Here is a 25,978-nt window from a genome sequence, read left to right as displayed (position 1 = left end):
TGCTGGGAGGGTTTCAGGTGCCAGCCTGAGGGGCAGTAGGGGGAGGTATTCTCGACACTCGGTAGCTAACCACTGAGAAAAGCTCGGCCCGTTCCCCAGAGGTGGCATTGGCGGGCAAAGCCACAGTGCCTAGCGAGGTTTGCAGGGCACGATGGGGGAGCTGTTTCGGGGCCAGTGGGGTGTTTGGGTGTGGCGTAGATGCCCCCTATCTCACTGCAGCTCCGCCTCTGTTCAGCAACGTAACCCGACACAAACTCCACACCCGGCGCTGGCCCCGGCTCCTTGGCACTTCCCTTGGAGCCAGCATGTTCGGCTGGGGGTTCAAACTCAACTGTCTCGCTCGGCTTTCCAGCCAGACGCTGCCTCGTTGCTTTTCTCACGCGATCGGCAGCCGTTACAGCGAGGGGAGAGGAAGGGAGGGGAATGTAAACATCACCTGGCAGGTCACCTGCAGCTCACGGCAGATTCCAGAGCCTGCACTGAGGACCCCTGGGAGGGAGCTCCCTTAAGCTGGGGTTTCCCTGCAGTTCTGGGGGAGCAGCATTCGCTAACAGGGCCTGCGCTGGTGCCAGACCGGGTAAGGGACCCCTCTGGCCGGCTCCCTGGTGCTGCTTCCAGGGGAGCAGCATCCTGGACCAGAGCCTGCCCTGGTGTCGGACAGACCAGGGCTCCCCATGTCTTTCCAGTCCATCAGAAACGAGTTGCTGGTACATCCACGTCACCGGGGAATGATCCTGGCTAAGGGGCAGGCTGGGATTTTACATCCTCCTCTAATGGGGCCTGCCTGGCGGGGACACTTGTGAGCCCATCACACCTGTGGAAAGGCACCACCCAAACATGCCTCTGTCCCCGGAGTAACAGCCAGCATCTCCCCCTGCGGCCAGCACCGGCCCGCGGAGTCCCCTGCACTGCCTGCTTGTCCGGGCTGTGCTCGTGAGATTTCCAGCCTGGAGGGGAACGAGTCTCTCCTGCATTTCTCACCAGTGTGGGACCATCCACCCTGCCCCAAAGCATCGTGGGAAATAGCATGTTAACAACAACAAGTGTGCAACCACGAAAAACTTAACCATGGGCCTTAGTGTAACACACGGGCTGTGTGTGTGTGTGTGAGAGAGAGATCATGTCTCCCTCTAGTGACCGTCCTCTGCGACTACAACAGCCAGGTGCTCACTCGCCATTCCTTTAGCACAGGCCCTAGAACAGGGGCAGGCAATCTTTTTGGCCTGAGGGCTGCATCGGGTCTCGGAAATTGTATGGAGGGCTGGTTAGGGGAGGCTGTGCCTCCCCAAACAGCCAGGTGTGGCCCGGCCCCTGCCTCCTACCCCTCCCCGCTTCTCGCCCTCTGATGGCCCCCCCCCAGAACTCCTGCCCCACCCACCCACCTCTGCTCCCTGTCCCCTGACCCCCCAGGAGCCCCCACCCCTGGCTGCCCCCACCGCCCCATCCAACCCCCTCCTTCCTGACTGCCCCCAGGACCCCTGCCCCATTCAACCCCCCCGTCCCCACCCTCCGACCGCCCCAACCCCTATCCACACCCCCGCCCCGTGACCACCACCCCAAACTCCCCTGCCCTCTATCCACACACCCCCGCACCCTGTCCCCTTACCACACTGCCTGGCAGGGAGCCGGGCCACGCCGACACCGCGCAGCACAGAGACCGGGTCAGACCGGGCTCTGCAGCTGTGCTGCCCCAGGAGCTCGCAGCCCCACACCCAGAGCATTGCGCCGGCAGCGGGGCGCGCTGAGGCTGCGGGGGAGGGGGGATAGTGGGGGAGGGGCCAGGGGTGAGCCTTCCAGGCCAGGAGCTCGAGGGCCGGGCAGGAGGGTCCCGCGGGCCGTAGTTTGCCACCTCTGCTCTAGAAGCTGTATTTCGGGCCTGGAAGATCTCGAGTGTAGTCCCAGCAGTGCGTACGAACTGGCATGTGCTAGGCTGTTGCCCTGGTTACCATCCCTAATGCCACCAGGATGGCTGGTAAGCCCTGTCCCACCATGGCATCTTTAGTGGGGCCCAATGGCTCAGGCATAGACTGTGAATTCAGAGACTGGGGGGCTGTTCCCAGCTCTGCCCCTGGCCTTGACCAAGTCACTTAATTTGCGTGCGCCTCAGTTTCTTGATCTGTAAAATGGGGACGATGGTACTTCCCCGCCTTGTGACAGTGGCTGAAGAGCGCTGGATGGCAGGCTAAGCATCGTTATGGGGTCACGGGGGGGTGGAGGAAATCCCAGTGCCCAGATACTATGATGAGGGGTGTATTAGAAGCCATGTCCCATGATTCCCATGGCAGAGCTGCTCAGGGGGCCGGGGGGCCATGTACAGAGTTGCTTTCAGAGAGAATCGATAGCCTCCGAGCTTTGCCCGTTAACTCGGTGGGGGAGGCAGTGCACGCTGGGAAATAGCCGGCAGTCCCCTCCGCACTGAGGACCCTCTCCTTGCCTGTCCTTCCAGCGCTGAAAGGGGAGAACGACGAGTATTTCATCAACGGGAAGCTCTCCATCGACCCGCCCAGGCGCTTTGACGTCGCCGGGACGACGTTCCACTACAGGAGATCTCAGGATGACCCCGAATCGCTGGAGGCCTTAGGACCTACCAATGCCACTCTCATTGTCATGGTTGGTAATGGCCCTTTCTGTCCCCCTGGCCTGCCTGCCTGGCCATGTCTAACCCACCCCAATCGATTATCCTCCCCCTCCGGACACACGCACCAGAGTTAGCGCTAATCAGGGATACAGGGACACCATAGGGGCCAAATTCTTCTCAGATCTCCGCTCCGGAGCGGAGGGACCATTACACCACAGAGCCCGGCTTTGGAAAGAAATCGAGCTTTCGCTGCCCTGGCTCCATGGTCCCTCCTGATCACTGCTCTTCACGCTGTGCCGGGCCAGCGTCGATGGATATCGACTCCCAGTGGTTTCAGAGCTGGGAAGGCAGGGGAAGCCCGGCAGTCCTTGAAGAGCTTGGAGAGCCTGGTGGGGGTCCTGAGAGACACCACGAGACAGGCCCATGGTCCCGCTCGGCTCTGATGGCTCGTGGGTCCCAATGCACTGACAGCCCCTTTCTCCACAGGTTCTCGTGCGGGCAGAGCTGCAGGGGATTCAGTACAAGTTCAACGCGCCCATCACCCGAGGCTCCTTGACCCAGTACTCCTGGCACTACACCCCATGGACCAAATGCTCAGCTATCTGTGCCGGGGGTGAGAGGTTTGACTGTACTGTGGCAGGGGTCGCGGTGTAGTGTCTGCAACTCCCTTGACTTCCAGGCACAAGACGCCACGCACAGGGACTTGCTTTGTCTAATGGGGCTCTCAGACCAGGACCTCACACTCAACTGCTTGCAACTCAGTGTCAGTCAACAAGGCTGCATGGACAACAGGTCTTGTCACCTATCCTGGGCGCTGTTCTTCGGCTGGACCCCAAGAGTGACTGATAAAGGTCACGGGGTTGAAATGATACCCTTGAAATTCAATGGCGTGTTAGGCAGGAAGTTGGTCTAATGGTCCCCTCTGGCCTTTAAATCTCTGCATCTGTGAACTGGTCCTCCGCAGACAGATGCTTCCCAGAATCCTTTGGGCTCGTTCCGGTGGGAGCTGAAGCCGTGGTTTCTGTGGGGTGTCTGCAGAACCTGGCTGCGAGAGGCTGAGCAGATATTCAGAAGAAGACAGAGGCAGTTTCACAACCAAGGCTGAGTGATCTTTCAGCTTTTTTGTTAGGGGCCTTGGTTTTGCATGGGGCAGCAGTCCTCTGCTCCTCCCCACTGCTTTCCCCTAATCCTGCTCAAAAAAAGAGATGCAAAACTTTCCAAACCAGTTTATTTTTCTGGGTGCAGGAACCCCTGGATCAAATACCCTCACATTTTCTCTACAAACTTTGCCCTGGGCCCTGACCTACCAGTTTTCAGCCCAACCTGTCAGGTGTTGTAGATTGTAGAGATGATGGAAAACTTGGCTTTAAATAGAAACTTAGGGGCATCCTTGTCTAGTGATTGTGCCCTCCTGTAGACGCCGAGTGAGCAGCTGGGCGGTGCATCGCGCCTGCTGACTAGCCAGCGGGGGGCGGGCTGAGCGGTTCTTGACCCTGGCACCAGGATAGAGCTATTTCTCTCTTCCTTTTCCCTTCCTCCACCTCCCCCGCAGGCAGCCAAGTCCAGTCCGTCGTATGCAAGAAACAGGCCGACAGCTCCACAGTCTTCAACCATTTCTGTAGCCCTGAAACCAAATTACCTGAGAAGCAGAGGCCATGCAACACTGAGCCATGTCCGCCCACGTGAGTGCGGTCCCCGGTCTGGGAAGGGTGTCTGCTGTTGGAGGTCACAGGGCATGGGGCGGCTGGGCTGGGGTTCTTAGATGGAGAAGCAGCGCTGGATTGAGGTGGAGAATGGATTTGGTGCCTGCTCTCTCCCTGAATCAGCAAAGCAGGTTCCCCCATCTTTTTTTCTTCCCCGAGTCAGTTCCCCGTCTTTCTTCCCTCTGGGAGAAAGGCTGATCCGTTCCAGACATGGCCACAGGCACCTGGGTGGAGTCACATCCAACCTCTGGGGGTGATGATCATACTCAGCAAGGCACCACTGGGCTCCCCAGAGGAAAGGTGTCGGAGGATGGCACGGGTGTGGGATTATGTTATCTTTCCACTCTGTCACTAATAATAAGATCCAGCGCTTTTCACCTCCCAGTGCTTCACAAAGGAGGACAATAGCATTGTTCCCATTTTACAGAGGTGGAGACTGAGGCACAGAGCAGCAGTGACTTGCCCAAGATCCGTGGCAGAGCCAGGACTAGAACCCCAGTCCCTATCCGGCGCCCTTAGCCACTAGACTAGTGCAGGGGATGGGCTCACCGAGTGTGTGGCTCTGCTGGCCAGAAGGTCCAGCTGTAAAGCAGCATTTCTCTAGAGTCATTGTGCCCCCTCTCCCCCCATCCATGTGCCCCTCTCCCTGCAATATTGGCACCATTTCTCTGTGCGTCCCCTTTAGAAACATGCACAGACGCAGCCTCGAAAGTGGGTGTCACTGTCCCCGCTCTACGGGGGGAAATGGAGACATGCGGAGATTAAATGACCGGTGCAGAGCCAGTCCGTGCGAGGCCGGGGGGGCCGCGGGGTATGTGCACACAGCCTGTGGGAGCCAGCCTCTCAGCCCAGGGGGGGCCGACAGCCTCAGGCTACAGGACCTGTATAAATAGCTCTGTAGCTTCCGGACCCGAGCTCCAGCCCGAGCCACAGCCTCAAAGCACTGGCTACTCAGCTGTTTTCAGAGCTGTGCTAGCCAAGTCCCTCACCCCGGGCTCGGAGGCTCGCTGCACGGGCTGTGCAGATGTAGCCCGGGGCTGCGGGCTCCTAGTGCCGGGCTCAGACAACAGCTGCCCACGGCCAAGCCTCGCTCCTAGCCGCCAGCGCTTGCCTCTTTCCCCAGCTGGGTGATCGGGAACTGGTCCGAATGCAGCCGGAGCTGCAACGAGGGCGTCCGCACCCGCAGCGTCGTCTGCCGGAGGAAGGTCGCTGCCACCGAGGAGAAAATCCTGGACGATGGCTCCTGCGCCCAACCCCGGCCCAAGATGCACGAGCCCTGCAATAACCAAACGTGCCCCCCAGAATGGGCTGCTCTGGACTGGTCAGAGGTAAGGGCCCCTTATTTGCACAGGCTCTCGAAATCCACTGGGTCCTTTCAGCTTGGGTCCTGCTGTGCTTCATTCATTAGGGCAGGTAAAGGCTCTCCAGAGGGGGGCGTGGTTCTGCCCCACGCAGGGCACAGTCCTGCACTGACCAAGGTGATGGACTAGGTGGGACCTAATGGGGCTTTGCCACTGGGTGGGAACCTGGGTGACTTCAGTGTCTGCCCCACGCTGAGCACCTAGGCTGCATTAGGCCCTAAGAATGTCAGAACGGCCAGACTGGGTCAGATCAATGGTCCGTCTTGCCCAGTATCCGATGTTCAAAAAGGAGCCAGTGCCAGATGCTGCAGAGGGAATGGACAGAACAGGGAATCACCGAGTGATCCATCCCCTGGCGCCCATTCCCAGCGTCTGGCAGTCAGGGGCTCGGGGGACACAGAGCATGGGGTTACAGCTTGGCTAAGAGCCACTGATGGACCCTATAATAATGGCGGCCTTCAAAACATTCCTGGCAACGAGTTCCACAGGTTGGCGGGGTGCTGTGTGAAGAAATGCTTCCAAATAAAAGGAAGTTCTTCTTCACGCAGCGCACAGTCAACTTGTGGAACTCTCCTGGTTGAGGGTGGGTGCTAGGGACTACTACAACAATGTTTAAAGACTGATGATAATGGCATGGTGGTCCAAAAATGGCTAAATAGCTAGGATGGTAATGGGTGTCTAGCCTCTCCTAGTTCAGAGGAGGATGGAGGATGATGGATGGAGAGATCAGATCATCATTGCATGCCTTTTCTGTTCAGGGGGGCACTGGCAGCTGGCTGCTGTCGTACTGTGAAGAGATAGATGGGGGGATGATGGACCTTTGGTCTGACCCGGTACGGCCTTTCTTATGTTCTTATGTTATATGTTCTTCTCTTTGTTTTAAACCTGCTGGCTGGTCATTTCATTGGGGGACCCCTAGTTCTTGTGTTATGAGTAAGGCGACGTTTTAGTCACGGGTATTTTTTGTAAAAGTCATGGACAGGTCGCAGGCAGTAAACAAAAATTCACGGCCTGTGACCTGTCCGTGACTTTTACTATAGACCCCTAACTAAAATTGGGGTGGAAGCTGTGGGTGCTCGGGGGGGGCAGTCCGGTGGTACCGTGGGTGCTGGGGGAGGTGGCCCAGGATCCCGCTGGTGCTGGGGGGGGCAGTGGCACGCAGCCTGGGACCCCCACTGATGCTGGGAGGGGGAAGGTTGGTGGGGCCGGCAGGGGCTCCCCACCCGGTCCACGTGTCCCTGCAGCTCGTAGGCAGTGGAGGGGCCAGGGGGCTCCGCGCACTGCTCCCGCAAACAAGCCCCAGCTGCACAGCTCCCATTGGCTGGGAACCACAACCAATGGGCGCTGTGGGGGCGGGGCCTGCAGGCACAGGCAGCTCGTGGAGCCCCCTGGCCCCTCCACCTAGGATGAGCTGCAGGGCCATGCCAGTGGGGGCCAGGGAGCCCCTCGCCCCAAGGTAAACTCCCCCCCACACCAGCCAACCCCCTGCCCCTAGCTCTGAGCCCTTCCAACACACCCAATTGCTGCTGCCGCTGCAGAAGTCACGGAGGTCACAGAAAGTCATGGGATCCATGACCTCCGGGACAAACTCGCAGCCTTAGTTATGAGAAGGAGTAACTGACACGTCCTAGTTCCCTTTCTCCACCCCAGGCATGATTGTATAGACCTCGGTCCCATCCCCCCTTGGTCGTCTCTTTTCCAAGCTGAGCAGTCCCAGTCTTATTAAGCTCTCCTCAGACGGAAGCTGTTCCAGCCCCTGACTCGTTTGGGTTGTGCTTCTCGGGACCTTTTCCAGTTCTACGTTCAGACATCCTCCGAGCTGGGAGGGCCAAGACTAGGGCTTCATTAGCTGACATGTCAAGCTAGTGTTACCGCAGATTTGTGAGAGCTAAGAGAGCACAGAGGGTCAGGACGTCCCTAGCCTGTTACGACCCCAAGTGAAATGAGTTTGGAGTCTCAGCCCCGAGTGCCGAAGCAGCGAGGAGGGAGAAAGCTCACTGGCTTAGTGGCTTGTCTCAAGAAGGGAGAATCCGAAGGCACTGAGCTATCGCTTTAGAAACTCTGCTCGAAGAGCTCCCCGCCCCCTTCGAAGCAAGGCCCTGTGTGGCACCGAATTTAAAGAAGGCGGCATTATTCATTATTATTTTTGTATTACTGGAGCTCCTAGCAGCCCCAGTCACGGCCCAGGACCCCACTGGGCTGGGTGCCATACAAACAGTGAAAGGCCAGTCCCTGCCCCAGAGAGCTTCCGTTCTGAATAGACAAGCAACACCCCTGGGGCACAGACGGCTGGGGGAGCGCAAGGAAACGGTGAGGCTCGCGTGACGGGCACTGGCCTCCTCACAGCAGCCGCTCAGCTGTTGTCAGGCTGCTGCCTTTGGAGAGGACACGGAGATGCCAATACTTGACAGTTACTGGGCCCGATGCTCAATGGGTGTAAATCGGTGTCGCTCCATTGACTTCAGTGGCGCTGCGCCCGTCCACAGCAGCTGAGGATCTGGCTCCCTACACACAGCTCCTTTCTTCTGAGATCTCGAAGGGCTTTAGCCAGGCATCATTATCCCCAGCTGACAGATGGGGAGTAGAGGCCAAGTCTCCTGATCCCACTCCTCCGCTGCTCTAACCTCTAGGCCACGTTGCTGCCGTTCTCAGTGGAAGTGCTCAAGGCAGAGCACCTCCGGCCAAACTGGGATAATTTAGCTTGGAGAGACCTGACTGCAGTATTTAAACTAGCCAAGGGTAATCGTCAGTTTCCACTGGCTTTCTCTGGAGTTACTGGAGAGATCAGAAAGAGGGAATTAGAAGTGGAATTTCCTGCGGAGAAGCGATCAGATGCAGCAGGCTGCTGTTCGCGGGAAGGGGGCCAAACGGAATGACGGGGTCAGATCTTGAGCTGCGGATTGCCGTCGTTGCGCAGGAGTCAGTTGGAACTACATTGCGTTCCAGCAGCTGAGGACCCCGCCTGCTCTGTGTAACGTCATGCGTGAGCCTGGGCTGTGCCCGATGGGACGTGCTGAGCAGGGTGGGAGTACCTTGAGCTCACAAACTCAGCTGTGCTGAGGGAAGGGATCCCACAACCATTGGAAGTTACCTGCATGACCCATATTGGCCTCCCCGAGTTGGGATCTTAGAATCCTAGAAGTGGAAGGGACCCCGAGAGGTCATCTAGTCCAGTCCCCTGCACTCGTGGCAGGACTCAGTATTATCTTTGTGACATGGTGCCTTCTTCACTTGGGCACTGGCAGGCTGAAATGCGTGGGTGTCAAAGGACACGGGGAGGGGGGGGGCTGCTGTTGCTCAGACCTTTACCTTGTACGCCCTTGGGTGGAGAGGGAATGGGGAGATTCTTCTCCGTACGCCCTGAGATCACTGTATCTTTTCTTCCCTGTGCACCCTAAATCTGAGCCTGCCCCTTGCAGTGCACCCCGAGTTGTGGGCCTGGTTTCCGCCACCGCATCGTGCTTTGCAAAAGCGGCGACCACAGCACGACCCTGCCGCCCTTGCAGTGCCCAGAGAATACCAAGCCCCCGATCAGCATGAGATGCAACCTGCGACGCTGCCCGCCCCCGCGGTGGGTGACTGGCGAATGGGGAGAGGTACTGAATGATCTCCTGCCGGAGTCCCAGGAGTTCCCGGCCCACTCGCTAGCCTTGGGGTGGGGAAGCCAGGAGATCTCCCAGGTGGGACCACCAGGGGGTGCTGCACCACAGGGAATTGAATAATGCAGCATGGGTGGAAAAGCGAAAGTACCAAGGCCGCCAGGCAGACGCTGACTGACCGCAGCAAACAGCCCTGCCCCAGTCCCTTTGCCCGTAGGCACCTGTCAGCCTTAGAGCAAGGTCTGCCCTCCACTGTATCCATACGGCCCCATCTGGCTCCTAGGACACGTCTACACTGCAATAAATAACTTCCGGCTGCGGGGCTTGAACTAGCGGTGACGAGACGCGGGCGTCCAGGCTGAGACCCACCCCCCCTCGTGGGGTCCCGGAGCCCAGGCTGCAGCCCAAGCCCACCGTCTGCACTGCAATTTAACAGCCCCACAGCCCGAGCCAGCCGCAGCCGGGCCGTGTAGACGCGCCCTCGGAGTCCGCAGACAGACACCGGGCTGCGTGCCGGGCAGCGCTCTGCTTCCAGTGGTCATCAGCGCAGCGGTGGGCGTTGGCTCCTGGCCGGCCGGGCCACTCTTGCCTAGGCCTGGCTGGAGTCCCTGCTCCATGGGTTTGCTGCCTGTGCCCCTGGGACTCCTCTCTGCTGGGCTCCGCTCTCTGCCCTGCTGCAGCTGCTCAAGCCTTGTCTCCTGCCCGGTCACGGGGGTCCCTGTGCTGTCTAGCCCGCTGGGCAAATGAAACGCCTCCCTTGGCGAGCTCGGAGCCGCTCCTTTGCCACCTTTGGGGCTCCCTCTCCCTGCCCCGGGGTAGGTGGAGCGTTCGGGCTGGCTCGTGTCCCAGCCGCCAGGCCCCCTCCTGGAGTCAGCTGGGCACCTTCTTCCCACTCAGCCCTGAGGTTTCAGCACCTGCCTCTTCCCTGCAATGGGGAGAAGTGGGACAAGGAGGCCCCAAGCCGTAGCCAGGTGGGATCCGGGCAGATAAAGAGGAGAGGTACCCTTAGGTCTGCTCCTCTTCCCTTCCCAAAGGGGGACCCCACCCCCTTAGCATCCCAGCCCCTTCCCCAGGAGCCCAGGAGTCCAGCCTTCGAACCCCTCTGCTAGCAACCAGTAAGGGATGTGCAGCCGGGGAACTTGGCTGATGGATCTTCCCTCCACTCAGGCACAGGCAGTGCCCCAGTTACTGATGGGGGGTGGGCGGCTGGATTAGCAAACGTACCGAGACCTGGGCTCTGTAGGGCAGGGTGGGGGTGGAGGGTTGGACTCTCCAACATAGCAGCTATTTAGGGGTGCGCAGGGGGAGGGCCAGTGGGCTTGGATCAGGCCTATAAAGGCAGCTGGTCTGCAGTGATCAGCTCCGTGCACTGGAGTCCCTGTAGCCAGCTGGAAGCAGCAATCTGCAGCCATCAAGGGTTGGGTTAAACACACTGGCCAGGCTACAGCCCTGGGAGAAGCCAGGCCCAGCCCCCTCCCCATTAGCAGGGTGTTGTTAAAGAAGAACTGCAGGGCAGCTCTGACTCTGCGCTGTCCCCCCTCCCCAGTGCTCTGCGCAGTGCGGCCTGGGCCAGCAGAGACGCTCCGTCCAGTGCTTGACCCACACTGGGCAGCCGTCCGGCGACTGCGGGGAGAACCTGAAGCCTGCAGGCATGCAGCAGTGTGAAGCTAGGTGCAAATCCGGACCTACCGAGAGCCCCGAAGGTACTGGCCGGCCTGGCCACGCAGATACAGGAGAGCTTCAGATCGAAATCCTGCCCATTGCTAACAGCCGGGGTCAAAATCTCCCCTCTGGGTCCGTGCTGACCCCAGGATCCCTGCGCGGAGCGGTGGGGTCTCAGTAAGGGGCGCTCGCCCCTCTGGGGCAGCGCTGAACCTGTCGCCCTAGTGGGTGGAGGGTGAAGTGGCTCCTGCATGTACACTTTGTCCGGCTGAGCCTGCCAAGCACTGGGGGACCCCTGGGAGGAGCGGCCTTGATCTCCCTATAAGATTCACCATCCCGAGCTCGGTTCATTGCCCTTGTGTGGGGTTCACCCCACTTGCTCCTTGTCAGCCAGTCCCTGGAGCCTGGGCCCTGGGCTACAAAACTTTCCAGGAGTTTGGGGCAGTTCAGCTCGTGGGGGGGGGGGGGCTGCTCTCTACCCTCCCTACGTAGACTAGGCTCCCCCTGTGCGTAGCGGGGTCTCTAACCCTTTTCCCTCTGGGCTCCCTGCAGAGTGCAAGGATGTGAACAAGGTCGCCTACTGCCCCCTGGTGTTGAAGTTCAAGTTCTGCAGCCGGACCTATTTCCGACAGATGTGCTGTAAAACGTGCCAGGGGCATTAAAGGAGCCAGGCGACCCCTGTAGGAAAACTGGAAGGCGAAAGCAATGCCGGAGGGCAGCCGAGCCGTGCCGTTCCCCTCCACCCCTGACCCCCGGGAATCTCCAAAGGATTCAACCCAAACACTGGTCGTGCTTCTGGAGGGAGCCGGCAACACCCCCCCCCCCACCCCAACCCCACAGGAACCCCAGTTAAATCGCTGCCAACGCGTGTGCCACTCTGGAGACAGGCAGCACAACGCACGGGAGGAGCGGGGAGATCTCTGCGGCCACAACGGAGCCGGTCACCGCGCCGGGAGAGGGCAGAGCTGGGGACAGCGTGGCAACAAGGACATTACTTGAAATTCTGACATTTGTTATTTATTTAGTAGCACAGCTGGGTCCTGCGGGCACCAGCCAACAGCCTCCAGATGGTGCCAATAGCCCTGCCCGTCACACTGGGGAGGGCAGGGCGGTTCTCGACAGCCAGTCAGCATGCTCTGGTCCTGCCCTCGCCTTGCTCCGTGCCCAGTCTCCTGAAGGGCATCGCTGTCCACCTCCAGAAAACCGAGCATGCCCTATGGCTGCCATGGCGCTGGGAAGCAGGCCTCGGGCAGGGGAGGGGGATTGAGTGAATGGAGCAGTCCATCCTGCCCAGCGCCAGCAGGAGCCCAGAGAGAGCAAGAAGAGGAGAAGGATTTTAGCTGTGTGGTGCATCAACATGCCAAGGACAACCCTTGGCTTGTGCCTTTGGGCTTCTTTGTGATGGATGAGGCAAGGCTGCTGGGGTGGGAGGGGCAGGATTGTTTGGTTCATTCAAGCCTTGTCTCCCCTGGAAGGCTCTGTGGATGACTGGAGAACCGGTCGGATACTGATTGTCCCCAAGGAAGTGACACCGGATGAATTGGGAGGGGAAGATGGGTTAAAAACATTGGGTTTTCTGAAGCCTTTTGTTATTATTTGTATCACAGGAGTGTACCTAGAAGCTCCAGCTGAAGTCAGGGCCTTGTGGTGTATGTATACATAAGAGACAGACGAGCTTCCACTCTAAATAGACAAGACAGAGAAAGGTTGGAAGTGGAAAAAAAGGAGGAAGTGATTTGCCCAAGGTCACCCAGCAGAGCCAGGAATTGAACCTGGGTTTCCTGAATCCCAGGCCAAGGCCCCACCTACTGCACCCCACTGCCTCCTGCAGCATGGTGCCTTAGCAGCGAAAAGCACAGCTTTCTCCTGTCCAGGTTCAGTTAGGACTACAAGCGCTCCCAATCCACTTCTCCAACCCCTCCGTGGAGCACCCGCAAGAGAAGAGCACACGTCATGCTCAATCAGGTTCTGCTGCCATGCTAACAGGGGGTGTCATTGTCCTATGATTTTCCCCAGCTCTCCATAGAGTCTTCCAGGAAAAACAGGGCTAGACAGGACCTGAGTTTCCAGTGTGAAAAGAACATGGATTTTTTTTTTAAATCACATTTTTCTGCATCATAATGAAGCAACACAAGGCCCGAGCCCGGGGGATGTGTTCCATTTGCAGGAACGATGAACATCTCCCTTGCCCCAGTGTCTCTAGCTATTAATATACCTGCTACAGCAGCATCATCCACTCACCAGCCAATCACAGCCTCTCAGGTGCTGGGTGGCTCCTGATAGGCTGGCGCATGGGTATTAATTGTCTTCCTTCCTGGTGGAATGTTCCATTCCAACGCTTACTCGGGGGGGGGGTGTTGTTTTCACGATTTTATATACATATATTGTAACAAAAATTGTTTAAAATACTAACTCTGAGAAGAAGGCGCAAAATAACGGCATGATCTATAATAAAGGAGTAGCTACCATCCCGGGCAGCTTCTGGTCCGAGTGTCATTGCTCAGCTGGCCCCGCACGTGCCTGGATGACCTGGCGCCTTGGGCCGGGCATTCAGCTGCGTCCCAGTGGCCCATTCCAGGCCGCTCTCCCTCACCCTGCAGACTCACCCCCCATGCCCCTCCAAACTTGGGGAGCAGGACGTGTTTTGGATTGATATAGGACTGCGCACCTTTGCCATCCCTGTCCTCCCTGACCCAACCAGCATTGGTGGGGTTCCCCCATAACTCCCAGGCAAGAGAGGATTTAAAAGCGTTTACTGTCACGGTGGGGAAGTGGACTGGAAAAATTCCTCCCTGTGGTCTCTGGAGCGGCCCGGGACAAGGCGAGCTCTGGATCCCTAGAGGCGCAGAGGAAGATGGATGATTGCTAAGCCTGGGGGGACTGTGGGCAGGACGTGTTGCATTTACGCCTGCTTTGCCTCCTTCATTCTGCCACGTGACTCGCCTGCTTTTCCCTTCCCCTCCTGCCTTGTCATTGGATCCTAGCCGGCTGCTACTCGCAGGATTGTCTCAAGGCTTCAGCCCATAGGAGCTTCCCACCCATCTCTGGAGCAGATGACTCCTATCCCTGCACCATACACACACGCCACGACCCTGAAGGATGGGCCAGGACACCACGGTGAGTGGCAGATAGGGAGTGTTTTACCTGGATTCTGCCTGGCTGGAATGAGGAGAAGGGCTGAATGCAGCCAGTCTTGCGATCAGGCAGGAGCAAACTGCCAAAGAAAAGACACTGAGTTTGTGAGAAAGTGGCCAGCTCAGCTCAGCATCCTGAGGCTCCCAAAGATGTTATATGGCCAACTCCATGCGTTCAAAAATCAGGAATCAGGCCCTCCAAAATCACAAGATTCTTTTACCTAGTAAAGGGGCGGGGCTTTTAATTTGCATTCCCATTTCTGAGCCTTTCAGGTGCACTCACCTCACGTTTCCCATCGCTGTTGCCATGAGGGCTGGAACCTTTTCTTTTGAAACCAGCGTGGGGATTCTGACAAACTAGCATGACTCCAGGAGCTGGGGCTTGAAGAAAAACCCCAGATATCACCAGCGCTGGCAACACTACTTGCCTCTGCCTAGCAGCAAGGATCAAACCTGAGGTGCTTCGGGAACTGGCCTGGCTGATTCAATAACCCTCACTGTTGTCCTACTTTAGATGTAGCCAGATCATCTCAGGAAGGAGACCTGCCTGTAGGAGCCTGCGGTGCGGAGCAGTTATCTGCCACTAGATGTCCCTCCACATCAAAGCACAACACACCTCCAAGCCTGAACTAGTTCAGAGGCAGGAAATCCTGCTTTCGTCTTGTTCCATGTGAGAGAAACAAAAAATCAAACCATCACTCGCTGCGGCCGGATTGCCCAAGCAGAAGGCTGGGGTTTTTTGGTGCCATTTTAGAATGTTTCCCATTCTTTCAAATCTAACGGCAAAGCCTGAGACTCTAAAGGATCCTTAACGCAGTGGTGGAGCTAAGGGCTTTCGTTCGTTTGATCACCTCTCGTTCCAGCTTCCCCACTGGCCAGATTTATGGCTGCTTTGGTTTTATGGGTGTTCCCCCAGCTCCCCTTGAAAGGCATCGAAATTCCCCATCCCACCACCTTCCAGGGTTTCAATGACCCCCCTCACTGCGTTGTAGGAAAGGTCCCTGCACTGCATGATCACCTGTGCGCAAAATGAGAACTCGAACCTCTAAGGGCCTGTCTGTACTGGGGATGTACGTACTGATGTAGGTACAGCTCTGCAACATCCTTCCTCCCACCCCCTAGTGCAGACATCCTGCACTGATGCACTGTGGGGCTGACCCCGTCTGGCTTACTCTGGTTTGCCGCTGCGGTGTAGAACTGCAGGGATGCAAATATCCCCAGCATAGACAGGCCCTGAGGTCCTGGTTGCATGCTAAAGAATTGCAGGTGCGGTGGGTCCCCCAGTAGCGTTTAGGGGCTGGCGTTATAACCCTGTTCTTACCCACGGGCAGGGATTTGTCAGCGGGCGGGTGGAAATTAGGAGACTTATTCCAAAATATGGCCCTGTGTGCGGAGCAAGCGACGCTGATCTAATCGGTAGCAGGAGGGTGGCCTGACCCAGCTCTCCAGCATCACGCTGCAGAGACACAGAAGAACAACGCCCTTGTTCCGTGGGTCTTGCTGTAGTTTTCAGAGCTTGGTAGTTCAGTTAACCCCGGCTGCTTGTTTATTCTGGGTTCCTCCCTGCCCGGGGAGGGCGTATCACAGAATCACCCCTTCGCTTGCAGAGATATAAGATGCTCCTGAGATAAGCTCTTTGCACCTGCCGAGCAAGGACGACAGCAGTGCATGTGGCTTTCCGTGCGATCACACGTACAATCCAACTCATTCCACGGGTGTTTCTTCTCTTTGCCAAATGCTGATAATTATCCCGAATGAGTGATGGCCCCCAGCTGTGAAAAGAGGCTAGTCAGGGCAAACACAATCCAAAATGTTCAACCCTGAGGGCCGACAGTTGGACCCCTAAATCCATAGGTGCCTTTCCCCCGCTGGCTTTCCACCGGGCCTCATTTCCTTAAAGAGCCTTTCAAAGCCCAATCCGAAATAAGCAGCGTGATTCCCACCCCCAGCTCCGGCTGGTTTGTGCGCATTCAGCACCTCTGCAAGTCAGGCTGCCTCTCCAGCCGGGTGGCTGCGTCCAGCTGGAGGGGTCTCGCCCCGGGCAGCCGAGTTTGGACGTTTTTGACGACAGCCCATTTGAACGACAAGTTCCGCTGCGGGACTTGAGCCTGGTACGCGAGCAAAACTCCAGCGAACCAACAAAGCGACTGGGACATTTTTGCCTGTCTGTTTACCTGCCCGGAGGTCATTAATTCCTCCTGGGTCAGATAGGACAGTATCATTTCCTGAGCATCCAGCTGCACAAGGCTATGACAATAGCCCAGTTACAGGAGCTCTCATCTGACTCAATAGGCGTTTCTAAAGGCCCATCTCTGTCTGGCTATTTATAGTGCTCCACACATGGGTGCACCTCAGTGCCGGCCATTTCCTGTGATTGTGAGTGGTTCTTGGTTGATCATTTCCTGTTGTTTCTGCCCGGACAAGGTTAGCTGGCATGCAGCTCTCCTGCTGCCTTAGGCGTGTCAGTGGGCTGCCCGACTTTTTCGCTGGGATTTGGTTTCACAATCTCCTCTCCATCATGCTGCAAAACGTCTGTTAGTCTAGAAGGTGCCACAGGATTCTTTGCTGCTTCTCCATCATAGACACCCGCAGAACTGACCAGCGTGACAGAACCCTTTCATGTGCCACCATCGGCGCAATGAGGCACGCATCAGCGCACGGCACAGCTAACCGATGCCCCAAAGGCCCAGCCCTGTCCAGCCCCCTCTCTCCTGCAGGTTGAGAAAAAGGAAGAGAAAGTTCAGGCCGGTCTTGTTCGCTGGGCCCACGAGCGGAATCGCTCAGGCACTGCACAGAGGACAGCTCCAAAGGGCAGGACAAGTCTCTCCCCAGGCACAACCCAGCGTCAGCGTCCTCCTCCAGCGGGGGCGGCAAAGCTGGTCGTTAGCCGCCAGTCCTGATTTTGCCAGCGAGATCAGGAGCAGCCTTTGGGGGTTTTGCAAGAATGTGGAGCCAAAGAAAGGCTCGCAAGCCCCGAACTGCCCTGTTTCGCCCCAGCCCTGCTTCATTCACGTTTGACTCAGCCAGTTTGCCTGCCCGCCCTGGGCGTGAGCGTCTCTAGGTGGGAGAGGGGAGGCCCGACTCCAGAGCCCAGTGCTGGGCCTCTCTCACGAGGCTGCCGACGAGGGGGACAAGTGGGGGCTCCCCTAGGAACTGCAGCGAGTTCACCCACACTTTGCACAGGCCGCCCAGAGCTGCGCGACAGGAGCGGCTTTTAAACACTACTGCTCGGGGTCAGGTTGGCACTGGCTGGAAAAGACACACACACACACACACGTGTGTATGTGCACACGTCACGTACATGCCACCTATTTACACGTGGGCACACGTACACGCGCACACTTTGCAGGTCACCTTTAAAGTGCAAGTTCGCAGACTCCTGTAGACTGCAGCAAACGACATGGGCCACTGGCCCAAGGCCCAGGAGACCTGCTGTGATTTGACGCTGACGCTTTCCCCTTGTCCCTCCCTGAGGCCAAGCATCAAATTGCCCCACGAGCATGTGATGAGCTGAACGACCTGCACCGCTACCTGTGAACCTGAGCCTCACACGGGCTAACGGGGAGTCCTCGCCACAGACAATGGACCAGCTTTTACGAGCATGGAATTCAAAGACTTTCCAAACAAAAATGGGCTTAAGCCTATTCAAACGTCCCCATCTCATCCAGCCTGCAGGGCCTCGCAGAGAGAGCTGAGAGGATCTTGAAAGAGGGGGTGAAGAGATGATTTGTGGCAGCTCGGGGACGAAGCTAGCTCGATTGCTTTGGAAATACAGAACCAGTCCGCCGAGTGCGCTGGGTGTGAGCCCACCTAGCTATCGATGGGCAGGAAGATAAGAGCTCGTGTGGATCTAAATCCATCCCAGCCTGGGGAGGGAAATGGTAAGGCAACAAGATTTCCGAAAACAGCCCCATGCCTATTACGCTAAAGACAAAGAGCTGGGCCCAAAGGCCGTGGGCTGCGCCCCACGTTTCAATGCGGCGTCGATTCCGGGTACCATCCTAGAGCAAACTGGCCCCTTGTCTTTTCAAGTCCAGTGAAGTGATGGTTGGATTGTAAGACGCCCTCCGGAGCAGACTGACACGCAAGGACCACAGCCTCTGCCCTTGGCTGGCGGCCACCTGGAGGAGCCGAGGCCAGGAACAGATGCAGTTTTGCTGGGGGTGCCCGAGATGGGGGTATCTACACAACTGGTGGACCAGGAGCCTGAGGCTGTTGGACGACTACTCCCCACTGCCGCGGAGAGGCGCTTCGCTGTGCATGAGAGATGAGCCCCTGGTTATTTGTACGGCTACATCCAGGCTGTACATTGAGAGGGAAGGGATGCAGTAAAGTGGACACCAGAGTATTATGGGCTGGAGCCAGGCTCCACCCCTCCCTGACTTCCTGGTTAGTTGGCAGGTGATGTCCCCCACTGTCTGTCTGCATATGAATGGGGGGGGGTGGCCACTGGCCCAGCCAGCGGCGCAGACGGTCACATGTGCTGCCCCTTTGCAAAGCGGGAGGAGCCCCAGGGAGCTCCCTGGCTGGGCCCTTATGAAAACTGGCCCCTAGTCTCCGCAGCAGGCAACGCCTCGTGGGGCTGGGCGGGGACAGTAGGTTGTGATGTGACAAGTGGGCGGGGCTTCACCAGGGGCTGCTTTAACAAGTGCATTAGCAGCTCCTGACTGAGCATGCTCAGAAGGGCTGTGGCTTTATCAGAGATGGCCCTGTGGCTCGCACCCAGGATCTGAGCAGCCCTAAATATCAGGGGGGCTCGGCCTAAAGCCGGGATCCCTGCTCCAGTGCCCGTGGTGTGTTACTGCAATGAACTGGCTAGTGTGTGTGCACATACATGGACCACTGCCCTTGAGCAGATGGATTAGAATGATTCAGCTGTGTGGCATAGGCCCCGTACTGCTTAAAGGAGATTCACCTGTAGCAGATGAGGCGGGGCCTGTGCTTTTGGAGCGGGGGCAGGTGCGTTCTGCCCCGGCTCGGCTGCAGCGTGACACACGGCAAGGCTTGGGAAGTGCTAGGCGGCCATGGATTTGTTCCAGTTTTAGCCACGTCGTTTTATCAAGCGTGGTCCCAGCCGCAAGCCGGGCTCCTGGCCTAGGGCTCTGTGCAGGCGGGTGTCAGAGCGCAGCCGGCTTGGAATTATCTCTGCAGCACACTCAGGGAAGCCATCGGTTCTGCAAACAGGAAGGGGAGGGCAAGGGGGGGGGGGTTCAGCTGCTCAAAAATGATCCGGGAGATTCTGCTCCAACTTTGCACAAGCCAGACAGTCGGTAACGAAGCCATAGTCCGCTTGGGTCAGAGACCCTCCCCCCGGAGGCTCATTTCAGCCCAGCATCCATGGGAGTGGGAAAACAGCTGCTTAGGGAGGAAATTGTTTTGTAATCTCAACTTCCAGCAGGCACTGCCCGGAGCCCCTCCAAAGCCATATGCTCGCCCGGCAGCCCGCTGCCAGCTGCCTCCCGAATGCCAGGCTGTTCGAGGGCGCTCTTGGGGAGCTATTGCTGCTCCACAGCCCAGCGATGGGTCCCTTCTGCCCCCCACCCAGGCATGGGTGCCCAGTGGGTGCTTCCCCATCCCCAGTGCCAGTTCCCACAGGTAGACAGCACTTGCTCCCCCCTCCCCTTCACCACTCAGCTTCAAATGAGGAAGCGGGGGGGAGGGGTGACAAAGGAAATCAGTCCTCGTTTTAGTTGCACTTTTGTCACTTGCTGCAGAAAAGCCAAGTGAGGCGAGTCAGTGTCAGGTAGTGACCATGTTCCCTGATCCCCAGTGACAGGAGCCCAGAGCACCACCCCCACCCCACCCCCCTCTCGGGGCAGCAGCAGGAAGAGCAGGATCCCCAGGCTGCAGGGACACCATGGTAAGTAGAAAAGATTGGATCCATGCTGCAAAGGCCAGGGCACTGCCCCCTGCTCTGCCGCTGTGGGGCATCACTGCACCCACTGGGGTCACTGCACCCTTCCCTGCCCCTGCATCCACTGCGGTCACTGCACCCTTCCCTGCCCCTGCACTCACTGGGGTCACTGCACCTTGCCCTGCTCTGCACCTACTGGAGTCATTGCTCCTGCCCCCCCCCCGAAATCTACCAAGGTTTCACTGCCTGCTGCACCCCGCCCCCCCACCACTGTATCTCTAGCCCCTGCAACCTCCCCATCCCCCACACAGGAAGGTGGGGGCTGCACAAACCCCTCCCTCTCCCCAGTAACGCCCTGGAGCTGCCAGGTGAGCCCCTATGGGGCTGGGGCTGAATGAGAATTAACGTCCCTGCGTTGTCCAGGGCCGCAGGGGAGGGACAGGGAGCGGGGGTGGGGGTGCTGGGGAGCCCAGCGGGCTGGATGCTGACACCGGGGCGGGGGATGTGCTGCTTCCAGGCCTCACGCTGGCCGTTGTTCAGCTGGATTCTCACCCGCGGCTGCCCAGGGTGGGGCCCGGCTGTCGGGGGCTGTTTGCGCTGGGGGTGAGGGTCGGCGCTGCACCTGGGGGCTGATGGCGATGGAGGGGTTCGGGCAACGTGGGGAGTTCATGGAAGGTGCTTTGGGTTTCCTTGCCCCTGCCCACCAGGGCCCGTGAGCTACCCAGGGGGCTGGAGGGCCCCTGATGTGCTGGCCCTGCTTCCTGCTGCTTCGGCTTTTCAGCAGCACAGACCTCTCCAAGCGCGTAGAGACACGGCAGAGTCCACAGCTCCTGCTCTGCCAGCTCCGCAGGTGTGAGCCGTGGCGGTGCTGCAATGGGGGGACTGGTGTCAGGAGGTGCCACCTCTGGGAGCTACTCGTTGCCCAGCTATTGGGCATCACAACACGCCCCAGAGGGAGCTCAGTGTTGCCCTCCGGTGATACAGATGGGAAGGCCAAGGCAGGGGACGCCGAACGTCCTGGCTCAGAAAAAGTCGTGGGGGCGTAGGAGAGAGAATCAGCCAGACACAACGTGGAGCTGTGGCCGGCAGGGCTAATGCGATCCTTGGACGCATAAACGGGAGTCTGGAGTGGTAGGCGGGAGGTTATTGTACCTCTGTATTTGGCACTGGTGCGACCGTTGCTGGAACAGTCCGTCCAGTTCTGGTGCCCACAATTCAAGAAGGCTGTTGAGATGTTGGAGAGGGGTCAGAGAAGAGCAGAGAGAATGGCTGAGGGATTAGACACAGGCCCTATCGTGACAGATGCCAGGAGCTCAATCTATTCAGCTAACAAAGAGAAAGGAAAGGGCTGATTGGATCACAGGCTATAAGATCTGGGGGAACCCTAGGCCTGTACTTTAGCCTCAAGACCATCTCTCAAGGCTCTGAGCAGCTGCCATCACCAAGGAGCCCATCACACTTTTTGGAGGAGTAGAATTTGCAGGCAAAATTCCAGCTTGGATCATCCCATTCTGCCTCCCCGGGACAGGACACAGCAGCAAGTGTGAACGCAGAGGGGAGGGCGCGACCGATGCTGAGGCAGGGGCAGGCCCTGTCTCTCGGGGGGACCATAGGGCCCAGCCCCACGGTATCCGCGCGCCAGGGAAGCTCAGGCCTTTTCACAGCTCCGCATTCTTTGGGCCTGGTTGTCCCCTGCCAGGCACCTTGTGCTGCCGTTTGCACCAGCGAGAGTGACGTGAGGTGCCGGCCGGGGGGGCCGTCAGGCCCAAAGACTGGTGAGATGAGAAAAGGCCCATGCAACTCCCGCCCGCCTCCGGTCCCCGGTGTGGGGAGCAGTGCGAGACTTGCCCCTACAGCGAGGCCTTTGGCGTCTCTGGTTTTAAACGACCCCTATGACGGGGCTTTCTGCCCCCCGCCAGCCTGGCTGGTCTCAACTGAAAATAGTTCTGAGTTCTCAGGAGCCCCTGAATAGGTGAGATGCCAGGTGCCTCTGTCCCAGTGTCTGCGCAGAGCTGGATCTGCCCCGGGTGCCTGTTCTCAGAGCCGGCTCAATACAGACAGTGTGAGAATGGTGAGAGGTGTTATAAAAAGCCCCAAACCCCTGAACAATAGCAGCAGCGGCACGCTGCACCGTCTGAGTGTCTGCGGTCAGGCTGATGCACGCAGGACTCCTCGCCCAAGAGATCTGCTCCCTCTGGGTCTCCCAGCCTTCCCCTCTCCTGCCCTGCAGAGCCGGGGCGGAGCGAGCCAGAGGCATTAGCGAGGAGATCAGCGTGTGTGTAGCTGGCTGCCCCGCAGCTCCGATGCCTCCCCTCCTCCCTGAGCACCTCAAGGCACATCACATAGCCCTCCCCCCCGGCAAGGCGAGTCAGGGGCATCAGCCCCCTTTTTGCAAATGAGGAAACTGAGGCACAACGCTGGTCTGTGACTAGCTGAAGGCCGTACACGAAGTCTGTAGCAGAGCTGGGAACTGGGCATTTGACAGCCCCGCCTCTGTGCTCTCACCTCAAGGTTACTCATCCTTCCTGTCACTCGCACTCATGCAAGGGGCAGACAGAACACAGCTGGGTTCTCAGGTGCTAGGTGGGGTTTTGTGCCGGGGCAGTTGATTGGTTTTGATTGGTTTTGATTTCCTGGCTGGTAATGCACTATCCCCTTCTCGGTCTTTTGAATAGTTCCGGGGGTATTAGGGCTCCGGCTGCCCCTCTTTCGGCAGTGAAACTTTGCCCCGATTGGCGCTGTCTTTGTTTTTCCTTCTTGCTTTCCTGACTGGAACTGCACTTTGATGGTGTTTAAGGGCCCTGGGGACGTGTCAGATCTTTATCGGTGCAAAATATCCGAGCCCTTGCGGGATGGGGGTAGGCAGTTAGCAAATATACATGCCGGTGACAGCCGGTGATGAAGCCTCACTTGTCAGCCTAGGGCACAAACAAGTGGGGCTCGAATCCCCGCTGCCGTGCGTATCGTGACGGCACTGACGCCATCGATTCAGCAGTATTTTACACCCTCTGCGTCCTGTTGTGAACGTCTGGCAGCACAAGGTGCAGCGTAATGGGGAATCAGGCCCCAGGTTTCGTTATTAGTGTTCACCCATCGCAGCTAACAGATGAGTAACAGCCACTAGACTCACACCTAAGGCCCACTCCTCTACGAGGGTGTTGGATAAATGGCCGGAGTTAAAGCCAGGCAAACTCACATGAGAAATAAGGCAGAGAAACAAGCGAGGGTGCTTAGCCAGTGGGACGTGCTCCCAAGGGAAGTGGTGGATTCTCCGTCTCTTCAGATCCAGACTGGCTGCTTTGCTGGAAGCTGTGTATTAGTCAAACCCACGTGACTGGGCTCGGGGCAGGGGTAATCGGGTGAAATGGAACGGCCCATGTTATACAGGTGCTTAGAGCAGATGATCTAATGATCCCTTCTGGCCTTACAAAATCGGTAAATCTGGTCTAGACTCATTGGGCTGGGGGAATGCAGGAAGGCACCTGCAGTCGGGCTGGGATGACACTAAACCTACAAACTGTATCGCAGTTAAATGTGGTGGTTTCAGAGAGAAATAGCAGCAGAAGAGAGAGAAATTAAGACGCTAAATTCCATCGTCTGGTACCTCGTGTTGTCATTTGCACCAGTGCAAGGTGGGCGTGAAACACAACCTCTCCCAATCACTGGAACGTCAAATCAGACCCCCTGGCTTCAAGCCAAGGGTCCTCGACTCAGGTCCTCAGAGGTACTTAGGTTCCTCACTTCCATTGGACTCAGCAGCGGATTACAGATACCAGTGGGAGGCCAGGCCAGCCTCTGGGAGCCTTACAGGAAGCGGAACCTTTTCTAATTAGGGTGATGAGCACAGTTATCGATACGTATGTATTTGTGTTGCAGACGTGTCTTGGCACCCCAGTCACGGACCAGGCCCCTGTGGTGCCAGGTGCTGTACACCGAACTAAAAGACAGTCCCTGCCCCAAAGAGCTTGGTCTCTGAGTCACGTCCAGGGATCTGAAAGGCCCCCACTGTTGAGAATGTAGCGGAAAAGGACCCTGGTCGGGCATTTTCTGACCCCTGGCAGTGAGGGCTGAACCCGAGGGAAGGGGGCTGCATGTATGTGACTGGCTCACTGAAATCATCTGAAATGCTGCAGGCAACACTTTCAAGCCCTAGTCCTTGAGTTCTGGGATTTTGCAAGAAGCTGGGCCTGAGGTTTGTGCCGCGACCACAGGGTGCTGCTGAGGAAGGAAAAGGGGAACTGGGGGCTAACAGTTGTGAAAGCAAATTCACTCATTGCCCCCTTCTCGGCTGATAGTTACTTAAATTTGCCAGTAAGGAGGCTGGGGCCAGGGCCTGGGTCTCCTGACACCTAGCCCTATGATTTAAGCCCTAGACCAGAACTTCCTTCTGGCCAGGCAGAGAGCTCGCTCTCCTCCAGCCGTGCGCCTGTGAGTTCCCTCAGCAGGCCTGGCTAGCGTGGAAGGGCCTCCCTGCACTCTGCGGCTTTAGTGTGAAGAATGAGTCAGACACACAACCTTGCGTTCACAGTTTGCCTTGGCAGGGGTCAGTGTGTGACAGGGTGAGTGTGCAGCTAGTGGCCAGCGCTGCAGCCTGCGCGTCACACGCTCCAGACTCTGCCACTGATGCGCTGCGACGCCTTGGGTGCGTGACTTGCAGTGTGACCTCCCTGTGCCTCGGTTCCCCCACCCGTAAAAGGGGGGTACCTGCCTCCCAGGGCACGGTGAGGCCTAATTCACACATAGCTGTAGAGGACTTTGAGCTCTTCCAATGGAAGGTGCTGGAGAAGTGCTGTCATGGGGACCATTCCTGCTCCCGCTAAAGCCAGTGACAAAACTCTCATTGAACTAAACGGGACCAGGATTGTCCCATTGCGGCTGTTTATTGAGGCACATTAACTCCGTAAAGTTTGGTCAAGAAACAGTAAGTTGTCTAGATCTAAGGTGAGAACCGGCCATCTGGCTGGAGTCCCACAGTGCCAAGTGCATGGCCAAAATGGCTTATTAGAGCATATGGGTGTATTATTGATCAAAAGCCTGTTCGTGATACAGGAAATTAAACTATTTGCCTTAACCCTTTAATGCAGCAAGCTCAGGAAGCCCACACCAGATAACACCACTGGCCTGCCGAGTCTGACCAGTATCCTGGCTCTGGCAATGGCCAATCCCAGAGATCTGAGAGGAAAGCCATAAAGGCCCATAATGCATCTGGCCCTTTGCGAATTGCTGTGCATGGAAGAACAATCCCTTCCTGACCTTTGTCAGGACCAGCTGACCATGCCCTGAAGCATGAGGCTCGATTAGCCCCTTGCTTCGCTTGCACAGTTATAAATGCTACCAATAGTCATACAACAGTCTGGCTAATAATAGCATGCCAGGAAACCAGCATGATTAATCTGAACTATGAGCCCATCTTCACTGGGTTTCTTTTATAACGTCTTACTGGGAAGAAAGAGAGTGGGTGATGGAGGAACTCAAACAAGGAACTAGAGAAAGAGGGAAGAACAGGCTGAGTTCTCTAAGGGTCTCTCAAAATCCTGCGTACACAGAGTCCTGCCTGCTAAGGATCCCTGCTGCCTAGCAGCAATCCTGTGACAGTTCCGTCTAGAAAGAGTTTTGTGCCCCGGGTACCCGGAGGGAGGTGGAGTTGGGTTTATATGGAATAACAGTATTTTTTTTTCATCATGACTCAGCTTCACACCTGGTATTAGAGCCCAACGGCAGGTCCCACGGCTAGTAAGAGATGTGGCTGGGGTCACTGGTGGCCTCCATCTGTCTCCACCTAGGGACTGTAACATTTCTCACTCACCCCCTCATGTGACTCAGGCCTAAGGACAGGAGGGGGCCACGCTGACGTCAGTACAGCTGCAGCAGGGCTGAACTTGGCCCATGAAATCATACTGTGGCCTACGACGATCCCCAGGGTTCCCTTGGGACCTTGCTATCCTAGTCTGTTCTGGATAGGTTCTTACGCCACGCTCACCCCTGTGTCTGAGCACCTTCCAGTCGTGTATTAAGCAATTAAACACGGTTCAAAAAAGAACTAGATACATTCATGGAGGACAGGTCCATCAATGGCTATTAGCCAGG

At 57.4% G+C, this 25,978-nt stretch overlaps 2 protein-coding genes across 5 annotated transcripts in view; both read left to right on the top strand.

Moving 5' to 3' along the window:
• Positions 1-13,336, top strand: part of ADAMTS10 (ADAM metallopeptidase with thrombospondin type 1 motif 10) — a 132,592-nt gene extending 119,256 nt beyond the window's left edge. For both annotated transcript variants that reach the window (XM_039515612.1, XM_039515613.1), the window contains 7 exons: positions 2,447-2,610; positions 3,065-3,191; positions 4,131-4,260; positions 5,405-5,609; positions 9,062-9,238; positions 10,788-10,944; positions 11,456-13,336. In XM_039515612.1, the coding sequence (XP_039371546.1) occupies positions 2,447-2,610; positions 3,065-3,191; positions 4,131-4,260; positions 5,405-5,609; positions 9,062-9,238; positions 10,788-10,944; positions 11,456-11,565 (1,070 nt within the window). In that variant the 3' untranslated portion in view covers positions 11,566-13,336. The remainder of the gene's footprint in view (positions 1-2,446; positions 2,611-3,064; positions 3,192-4,130; positions 4,261-5,404; positions 5,610-9,061; positions 9,239-10,787; positions 10,945-11,455) is intronic.
• A 503-nt stretch (positions 13,337-13,839) lies between these two features.
• The window catches only part of MYO1F (myosin IF), a 53,942-nt gene continuing 41,803 nt past the window's right edge, over positions 13,840-25,978 (top strand). The window contains exon 1 of one of the 3 annotated variants that reach the window (XM_039515892.1): positions 13,840-14,020. In XM_039515892.1, the coding sequence (XP_039371826.1) occupies positions 14,003-14,020 (18 nt within the window). In that variant the 5' untranslated portion in view covers positions 13,840-14,002. Of the gene's footprint in view, positions 14,021-19,732; positions 19,898-20,987; positions 21,023-25,978 lie in introns of those variants that run through there. The other 2 variants (XM_039515893.1, XM_039515895.1) reach the window with 2 other exon arrangements.

Source organism: Mauremys reevesii, linkage group 26, assembly GCF_016161935.1.
Source record: "Mauremys reevesii isolate NIE-2019 linkage group 26, ASM1616193v1, whole genome shotgun sequence".
In the NCBI taxonomy this organism is placed as follows: domain Eukaryota; kingdom Metazoa; phylum Chordata; order Testudines; family Geoemydidae; genus Mauremys; species Mauremys reevesii.
The sequence above is the reverse complement of the archived record's forward strand: the minus strand, read 5'-3'. Positions and strand labels throughout refer to the sequence as shown.